We start from the raw sequence: 9,594 nt of genomic DNA on the forward strand, positions 1-9,594 counted from the left end.
CCCATCGGGTAATCAGGGAAAACCACGGGGAAACAGGTATCTCCGTTTAGCATAAACGATTATTTAAACGGGTATCGAGTCGGGTATCGGGTCGGGTATATATATTTAAATTAAATATATAAATATTATATATATATATATATATATATATATATATATATATATATATATATATATATATATATAATTTAATTTAATTTAAATTTTTTAATATTATATATATATATAATAATTATTTTTAATATTTATCGGGTCGGATAATCGGGGCGGGGATTACTAAACCCGTCCCCGTCCCTGTCCTCGTTTAACATAAACGATTTTCCCCCGTCCTCGTACCCGTTTAGCATAAACGGTTTTTCCCCGTCCCCGTTTAATTCGATTTTTCAGTTTTTCCCGTCGAGTTCGAATTTTTTTTACCATCCCTAAAGGGGTCTACTTTTGTTGTGGAGCTGATGGTTTTATCGTAATATTTTATGATAGAAGAACGAAGACTTTACAACTTATTATATTTGAGAGAAAATTTTGCTAATTTTTGGGGTAAACTACAAGTTTAGTATTTAAACTATTATTTTTGTTCTGTTTAGGTACTTACACTTTTTAAAAAAAAACCATATCCAATAAAGTTTAGATATCAAAATAAAATAAAAAATAATAATTTAAATATTAAACTTATAATTTATCCAAAATTTTAACTATTCTTATATTAGTGTAGAAATAAAAATAAAAATAATTTAAATACTAAACTTATAATTTATCCAAAATTTTAAATATTCTTATATTAGTGTAGAAATTAAATTTACAAATTATAACAGGGCCGAGCTCTTTGGGCCCTCCGTCTCTGATCTTATGATTTATATAACATAACTGATTATATAATTCTGTGTCATATTGTATAATAATAATATTATCTAAAATAATAATAAAATGTTCAAATAATAGTTCTTTGAGAGAAGACATTAAATTGTATAATAAAATCATTATATATTAGAAATTAATATTTTAGAAAATAAAAATAAATTCACATTTTTGTAACTTCTATTACGATGATTTAAATTATACATAAATTATATTTTAAATGTGTCATTAATTTAGGTAATGTGATACATTTTATATCATCATTTTATTGGTATGATTATGTTACATCAGTAATTAAACATATGTAAAATGACACATCAGAAACATATATTGATTCGATAATGATTATTTTGATTAAAGAAATTAAAACGTTGAAAGTTAAAATGTTAAAAAAAACTAAAATTAAAATGATCATTGTATAAATATTAGGGGTAAATTTTACCATTATATCTAAAATTTAATAAACTTAAGAATTATTTTATGACAATTTGAAAAACTTAATAATAATTTTATAATAATTTAATAAAAATTTAATCATCAATTTATAATTATTTAAAATTTAAAATATTATTTTTTTTTAATTTTTAGAACTTTTTAAAAATCAAATTATATATATTTAATATAATATAATATAATATAATAATTATTTATGTAGTTTGTAAAAACATTAGGGTAAACTATGTATTTAATACCTATACTATTAGTTTTGATCAGTTTTAGTATTTAAATTTTTCAATTTTTTTTTAAAATCATACCAAATGTTTAGTTTTCATTTTATTTTAGTACCCACCATTAAAAATTTAACTTGTTTAGTACCTAAGCTATTAGTTTTGGTCCTTTTTAGTACTTAAACTTTCATTTTTAAAAAAATCATACCTAATGTTTAGTTTTCATTTTATTTTAGTATCTCGTCATTAAAAACTTAATGCGTTTAGTACCTAAATTATCAGTTTTGATTTGTTTTAGTACTTAAATTTTTTTTAAAAAAAACTTAACGTTAAATTTTGAACGGGAGTACTAAATTGAAATAAAAACTAAAGTCTTTAATGGCATGGTACTAAATGAAAAAAAAATTAAATTTGAGGTATGATTTTGAAAGAATTGAAAGTTTAGGTACTAAAACGATTGAAAACTGATAATTTAAGCATTAAAAGCATAGTTTACCCAAAAAATTCTTTCCCAAAAGATAACCTTATCCATGGATGATGGATCACAGCATGAGAGCAGCCACTTGGTAACAGAGATAGAGATGAGAAACCAACCTGATACCCTCAAATTCCCACCTCTCAAAAACACCTACTTTAACACCCAATCTTCATTTCACTGCGAAATTCTCAATAAAAAATTGCTGCTTTTAGACGAAGAACCAATCCAACAATGGCTTCTGCTTCACCTATTTCAATGGCTCTCCCATTAACCGGTGCCACCACCCAAAGGAAGATGCTCGGTTCCCAGGCTTTGTTTAAGCCACTGCCGGTGAAGCCATCGACGGCAATGGCGGCTAAGAGATCCAATGCAAGGCTGGTGGAAGTCAAAGCTTCTTCTTCTTCTTCATTCAGTGAGAGGGTGGTCAGTGGATTGACAGCTGCTGCTCTGACAACATCCATGGTGATCCCGGAGGTGGCTCAAGCCGCCGATGGAGTAACGCCGTCGCTGAAGAACTTCCTGCTTAGCATTGCGGCTGGTGGTGTTGTGGCTGTTGCCATTATCGGACCCGTCATCGGTCTGTCCAACTTCGACCCTGCAAGCGGAGCTGAGCCATTGATTCTTTTCCCCTTTATGTATCTGTTTGATATGTTTCCAGCAATAAAATTCCATCTTTTCTCTGTGTTTGATATGTATCGGACCCGTCATCATGTGTTTAATCTAAAATTTTAGGAGCTAAAAGTTAAATTTTACTTAAATTTAGATCGATAAAAATACTATTAAACCAAAAAATTTTAGAAGGGTTATAGCTCGGTCCTTGAATATAAGAACGATCTTCTCAATCTAACTCGTTTATAAATTATAAACATTAAATTTAAATCCTTAATCTTGTTTAAAAGATTTAATCTTGTTTAAAATATTTAATGTATTATCTCGTTAAATCAACCAGTAATCACGGTATAGTTTGATTGCTTTAATCTTAGCTATTATAACAGCTGTTACTACAACCGTTAATGTTGCGCTAATTAAACCTTAATATTAGTTTAACGATTAATAACTAGTATAGGCAACCATATCACTTGCAGCCAATGTCGTAATTCGATCTACGATTGCTTTCAATCATACATCAATCTATTGCGATGTTTGTTAGACAAACGTCACTATATATAGTACGTGAAACGGCGTTTCTTCTAAAACGCTCAATATGTATAAAAATATTAGTGTCTACTCATAGACAGGGCGTTTGAATCCCATAGGAGACTAGCTGCGGTAGGAGCCGTTGCTCGCGACTCGGCTGGTTCTGTCCTAGGAGGCATGGCGTTGTCCTCTCCTGGTGATGTGGAAGTTGGATTGACAGAGATTCATGCTTTAACCAATGGATTGCATTTTGCAAGAGACAATCAGTGATCAAAGGTGGTTTCTAAATCAGATTCTACGGTGGTTATCAATAAAATGCAGCGAACCGATAAAGATATTTCCATTTTTAAATCAGATTCTACGGTGGTTTCTAAACCCTAAACCCTACTCGTAATATACTCATCAGTATTCAACTCCTCTCTACCAAGTTGGTGGGTCTTCATCTCCTCCCATCCAAAATACTTTTAAACGAATTATTTAATGATAAATTTAGTAATAATCGATAAATTAAAATTAAAAAAAATCGATCCGATCGGGTCAGGTCGGGTCGAAACATCATTTTTTTTCTCTTAATATTTCCTTTAAAAATGTTTTTTCTAATATCTAGATGATGGTATTAATTTAGAATCACATAAATATCAATCTCGTAGTTGCCTCTAGGGATATACATTGGTCGGATTTGGGTCGAGTTTCAGCCAACCTGACCCAACTCGAAAACTTTATGTTATTCACCCGACCCTAATTCGATCCGATTTTTTGAGATAAAATCTGAATCCGACCCGAAATAATAAAAAAATTATTTTTATTCAATAAAAACAGTGATTTAATTGAAAAAAATAATATATAAAGGGATATTATTGTAATTATTCTTAAATATATAAGGTAAAATTATATTTTTTCGGGTCGAGTCAGGTCGGACATTTTTCACCGTAAACCCGAATCCGACCCGAGCATCACCTTTAAAAAACCCGACTCGAACCTGAATTTTTTTTTAAAAAAAATACGACTCGATCGGATTAAGTCAGATCGGGTCGAAACTCATCAGATTCGGGGTCTCATGCCCATCCCTAATTGCCTCTCCTATTATTATTATTTTTTCCCTCCTCCAGATTCTAAGACTTCGTCTTGATAATTCGGACCGACCAATGTAGTATACCTAGTTTTGATGAGTGAATCTTTGAGTAGTGATTTTTTACCTATATAAAAACTCGAAAATAAAACCTTACTTAAACGATATCAAACTATATTAGTCGAAACCTCTTTTATTATTATTGTTGATAATAATAATTTTACAAGATATTGTACTTACATGTCACCCTTTGAAAGAGACATCCTACCTATATATAAATAATTGTCATTGTCAAACATAAATGCTCCATAAGGATTAGATTCTTTCTTTTTCTTTATATATATTTATATATATATTAGTGGTCATACATTTGTCGTCCATCCTCATAAGTCATACGTAATATTATTAGCCGACATTCTTCTTGCAAGAGCACACAATATTTTGATAATATATAATTGTAACAATGATATACATTTTATTGCAACATCATCCATGGCTGCTGTTTTAAACCCTAAAAAGGCTGTGGAAATGTATGGGTTTGAGTCATTTTGATGATTAAAATGATGGTTGTTATTTGTAAATGTTTCGAGTTTGAGTATTAACGATTGTATGCTATTTGAATGTTTATTTTTAAATAATTAAAAGTTTATGTAACATATACTATCACTTATAATCACCTTAGACTAATAAAAACAAGTCGGTGGAAAATAACCTAATCATGAACATAAAACGGTAGAAACAATGAATATGGATAAATATCCCTAACAAATTAATATCTGTTTATAATTTTTTTTAGTGATTGATAATACACGTATAACCTAAAATCTCAAAAAGAAGATACTACTCCTTTTAATCACTAATATCATTCAATAAGTTTAAAAATATTACTTTCTCCGTCTCCCTCTCTCGCCCCTTTTTTTTTCTCTTTACAATTTGTGTAAACTTCTATAGATTAGATCAATTTTTTTCTTTGATTTTGTTTAGCCGGCGACGATATCGAATTTGATGCTAGTTGTTGACCGCTAGTTGTCTTTTTTTTTAGTTTTTAATAAGAATAATTATGTCTTTGTAGTATATTTATCTATGTCTTTGTGGCACGTTTTTTTTCTATCTTTTTGGTTGTTTTTGGTCGTTTGATTGTCGTTTCCGTTTATTTTTTTCTCAAGGTTGGATTTGACATTGCCACGACTGATCAAGATGACACTTATTTGTTATCATACTGATCTTCCCTGCTATGAATCCTCAGATTGATTTGGTACGCGTTTTGCATTCATGGATAGTTTTCTCGCGTCAATCAACCATGATTTACGATTTGTCGGTGATCTTTCAATAATTTCATCCCCTTTTGTGGTTCGTTTGTCGATACAGTCAGATTTATTCGAACATTTTGGTTAGATTTTTTTAACTTTTTCCTTCATAGTCATTGTGTGATTTAGGTGGCTAGTTTTTGTGTCAATGGTTATAGGAAAATGTCTTAACTATAATTTAGTTTACGTTTACGATAATACTCGTAAATCTTTATTGTGATTTTGAATATTTTATATTTTTAATAAAATAATAATTTTCTATAAAAAATTATAAATATTAAAATATGAGTCATTTATTATTCAACGAATAACCTATAAATATAATCATATGTATATATAATGTGGGCACATCAACAAAAGACAACTGTTATCTATGAAAGGAATCTATCATAAAGAAGTCATAAAACACATTTATTATATAAAGAGAATAGCATGTGGGGGGGAATATTATATATATATATATATATATATTATGGTTAAAGGAGAATAAACCTAAGTAGGAAAAGAAGGGGATAAGCATGGAGAGCTTGATGGGGCCCTTGTCATGTTGTTGGGGGTCACCGTTCAATATTTGTCTTTCTCTTGCAACTCTTTGTGATGCTTTATTTTAATCTACCAAAACCATAACTTTATTTTGAACTCATGAAATAGTCTAAGATACGAGGGGAGTGTCGGCTTTTCTAGAAATCTTGAGTTTAAATAATTACGTCTACAGGTAGTTTATTGTTGTTAAAAAAATTCTGAACAAAGACTACGAGGGGTTTATCATTTCATAAAGGTTATTTTTTGCATTGGTGGATTGAAAAGGAGATTAAAGCAGATAGAAAAACAGGTGAAGATCTCATCAATCTCTCATCTCAGATTCTGTTTTCTGTGGTGTTTGTGTGATGGGGGGAGTGGGAACCAAAAAGGGTTTAAATCCAAAGCTGCTTTGCCTTCATTATTATTATCATCAACTTTCTTTTCTCAACATCATTTTCCCCAGAGAATGTTGGTTTGCTTTTAGTTCTCCCCAGCACAAAGCAATGAAAACACAGTTTCTTTCCATCTAAAAGTTGATAGTGAACCTTCAGGAGAGAAAGTATACACACACACAAACACACACACACATATATATATATATATATACACACACACAGGGGAAAAAGTTGGGATAAACTAAAAGCTCTAAAGCTTTCTTTTTTTTTCATTACTAAAAGTTGAAATTCCTAAGTATCATATGTTGTAGAGGGCTGAAAACACAGTTTGTTCCATCCAATAAAGTTCATAATGAGCCTTCATGGTCAAGAATCTAATATATATATATATGTATGTATGTATATGTAAATCGTTAAGGACCCATTACATATAGCTATCATTCTTTTTGACAAAGAGGGGGAAAAGTTGGGATAAAGTGGAGAAGGTTTGGTTTTAGAAACTGCAGCAAATGCAAGACTTTGGGTTCGAACATATAGACAGTAAAAACATACATGAGAAACTGCAAAAGGCACAACTTTCATTACACAACATGCAAATCTAATATATATATATATAAATGTATATGTAGAAAAGTGCAGCAAAAGGCCACAACATGCATTCATTTAATCAAATAGGTCAAGGGTTACATTACACAACTTACAATGCAATATCAGACGAAGCTTCAGATCCCCATTATTCCTCTCTAGCAAATGTTTTTGATAATCTAAAAGAGAGTTTAGAGCTACAGAATCTGACCATTTTTATACGAATTGGACCTCAAACAAGATCAGCTGTGGAAGTTGTATCATCGTATTCGCCAACCGTGCAAAAGAATGACTAATAAAACCCCAGAATCATGCAGGCCTGTTCCTTTTATGCCCGCCATTGGAGTCACCTTCAGACGAGGCAATATGGTCGGCGGAATTAGAGACGGAACTGGAAAGATCAGCATAAAGATCAACCACCCTCCTTATGTTGTTGTTGAGCTCCCTAATCAACCCGACGTTCCTTCCCAAGTTGTCAGGGATCTTGGATTCATGGTTCTGGTTTATCTCGTTGATCAGTAGCCTGTTCTGGTCCAATATATTCTGAACCTGAACAAAACTCTTCTGAAATGTCTGCACCACTTTGCCATCTACCTGACCGCCATTGCCGAGCCTAAATGTCTCACCCTCCATCCCTTTCTTTCCTTAACCTCCAACTCACAGCTCTATCAAATCAAAATAAACCAGTAATGAACCAAAAGAAAAACCAGTCAATGATGCTGATAAGATTAGTACTATGCTGCATACAGACAACATTATTAATCTTTTCAACACCAAAAACAACAATGAAACACACACACACACACCCACATATATAACAGATACAAACAATAATTCGCATATCTTTTTATATAAAAGAAGGGGGAAATAGCATCAAATTCAGGAAGTAAGAAGCTGATAAGGAAATCATGAGCTTAAAGAAAAGAACAGCCCTCGTTAATTCAACTACACAAGAGGTAAAATTACACAGACAAAGTGATATCATCACATGTTCTTGTTATTTTGAACTGTTCCCTAAAGATGGACTTATAGCAGCCATATAGTATTTATTTTAGCATACGTACCTTGCTGGAGCATCATGTTTTCCGGGAATTATACACAGATTCAAAGCAGGAAAGCGTTTTTCAGAACCCCAAAAAAGAATGAATTATTGAGAGTTTTCGGAGAGAAAATAGTATATGTAGATTAAGTATATCTGAGTTCTATATATACATAGACACACACGCATATATAGACACAACTTTTTCCTTTAGTTTTTGGGGATTGAGTGGGGGATGAGATTGGTTTGTGTGTTATGCTCAGATCCGGGGGGATGATGAATGATTCGAGCAAGGTGTTCATTATTAGCCACGTGGCAGTTGGACATTGATGGAAAATCACCCATCTATCAATATTAGTAAGCCTACTTTTATAATATTCATTCATGTTTTGTTTGCTTTAATTTGGTAGATGGAAATATATATAATATTCTATAATAATTTTATTATTATTATTATTATACTAAAATAGAGTTTGATTATTTAGTGGGATTGTTTAGTACTCTGAAGAATATTTTGAATGTCATTTTCAATTTTTTTCAATAATTAATTGATTTAATTTGGGATAATGTATCAATATGGTTGATTCAAGTAGTAAGCAGCTTGATATAATTTAAGTAAGGACTCGAGTTCGCTTTGTGTATGCAGAAAATCCCTGCAGTGAGATTCACTCATCAAAACTAAGGGTCGACCTTGATTAATCAAGACGAAGAATTGAACCGAGAATTAATTTTTTTTTTTGGAATAATGGGATTGGTTATTGGACAGACAACCATCTAATTGTTTTTTATTTTATTTTTTAATTTTTTAAGGAATGTTATCCAAAGTTTTCAAACCCAATGAGAGTCTCATAATGCAAAAAATGGAAATCTCGTAAACTGATTAAATTATCAATTAATTTATCTGGAATTTATTTTAGTTTTTAAGCATAATTATATATTTAATTTTTAGTCAATGTATTTACATTGATTATCGTAAATTTTTTATTATAAGGATGATTATTTCAATTTAATAACTTATTAACTCGAATATTTTTTAGTCTATAATTAAAATTTTATATGAAGTTCAGGGGTTAAAAAAATTTACCCTTTCATTAAACTTTTTTTATATTTTTAATTTTGTAAAAAAAAGTATATAAATATTATGAATTTAATTTTTAAAGAAAATATATAAATATTTTACAATTTGTAATATTATACAAATATATAATAAGGATAATTTGGTCAAATATACATTCCAATAATCTTTTATTCATTTAACCAAATACGGTAATCTTACATTCCTGCTAAACCAACCAAACATAAAATACAACATTCTCAGTAATCCTATTCCCTGATAATCTTTTATTCCAACTGATAATCTTACATTCCGTAAACCAAACGCACCCTAAAGAACTTAATGCATACCTATTGTTTTGGACATGTTATCAAATATAGTTCCATATATTAAAAAAAGTAAGAAAAAATTTAAAAAAATTGTACATCCATTAAATCAAATAAATGATTATTAAAATTTTGGACACCATTTTTAAATTCAACACT

At 30.3% G+C, this 9,594-nt stretch overlaps 2 protein-coding genes across 2 annotated transcripts; one reads left to right on the forward strand and one right to left on the reverse strand.

Moving 5' to 3' along the window:
* Positions 1-2,176: 2,176 nt before the first annotated feature.
* Positions 2,177-3,408, forward strand: LOC120182765. Its single transcript, XM_039187665.1, has 2 exons — positions 2,177-2,712; positions 3,223-3,408. Exons 1-2 carry the CDS (start codon positions 2,233-2,235, stop codon positions 3,406-3,408), a joined length of 666 nt encoding a protein of 221 aa, XP_039043596.1. The 5' UTR covers positions 2,177-2,232.
* Positions 3,409-7,057: 3,649 nt separating this feature from the next.
* LOC120201333 (protein ELF4-LIKE 3-like) lies at positions 7,058-8,258 on the reverse strand. The gene is made up of 2 exons (XM_039201963.1): positions 8,081-8,258; positions 7,058-7,681 (listed from the first exon to the last, which is right to left on the reverse strand). The coding sequence occupies exon 2, from the start codon at positions 7,647-7,649 to the stop codon at positions 7,326-7,328; it is 324 nt and encodes a 107-aa protein (XP_039057894.1). The 5' UTR covers positions 7,650-7,681; positions 8,081-8,258; the 3' UTR covers positions 7,058-7,325.
* Positions 8,259-9,594: the final 1,336 nt, after the last annotated feature.

The sequence above is a fragment of the Hibiscus syriacus genome, unplaced genomic scaffold (assembly GCF_006381635.1).
Source record: "Hibiscus syriacus cultivar Baekdansim isolate YM2019G1 unplaced genomic scaffold, ASM638163v2 tig00000340_pilon, whole genome shotgun sequence".
Classification (NCBI taxonomy): Eukaryota; Viridiplantae; Streptophyta; class Magnoliopsida; order Malvales; family Malvaceae; genus Hibiscus; species Hibiscus syriacus.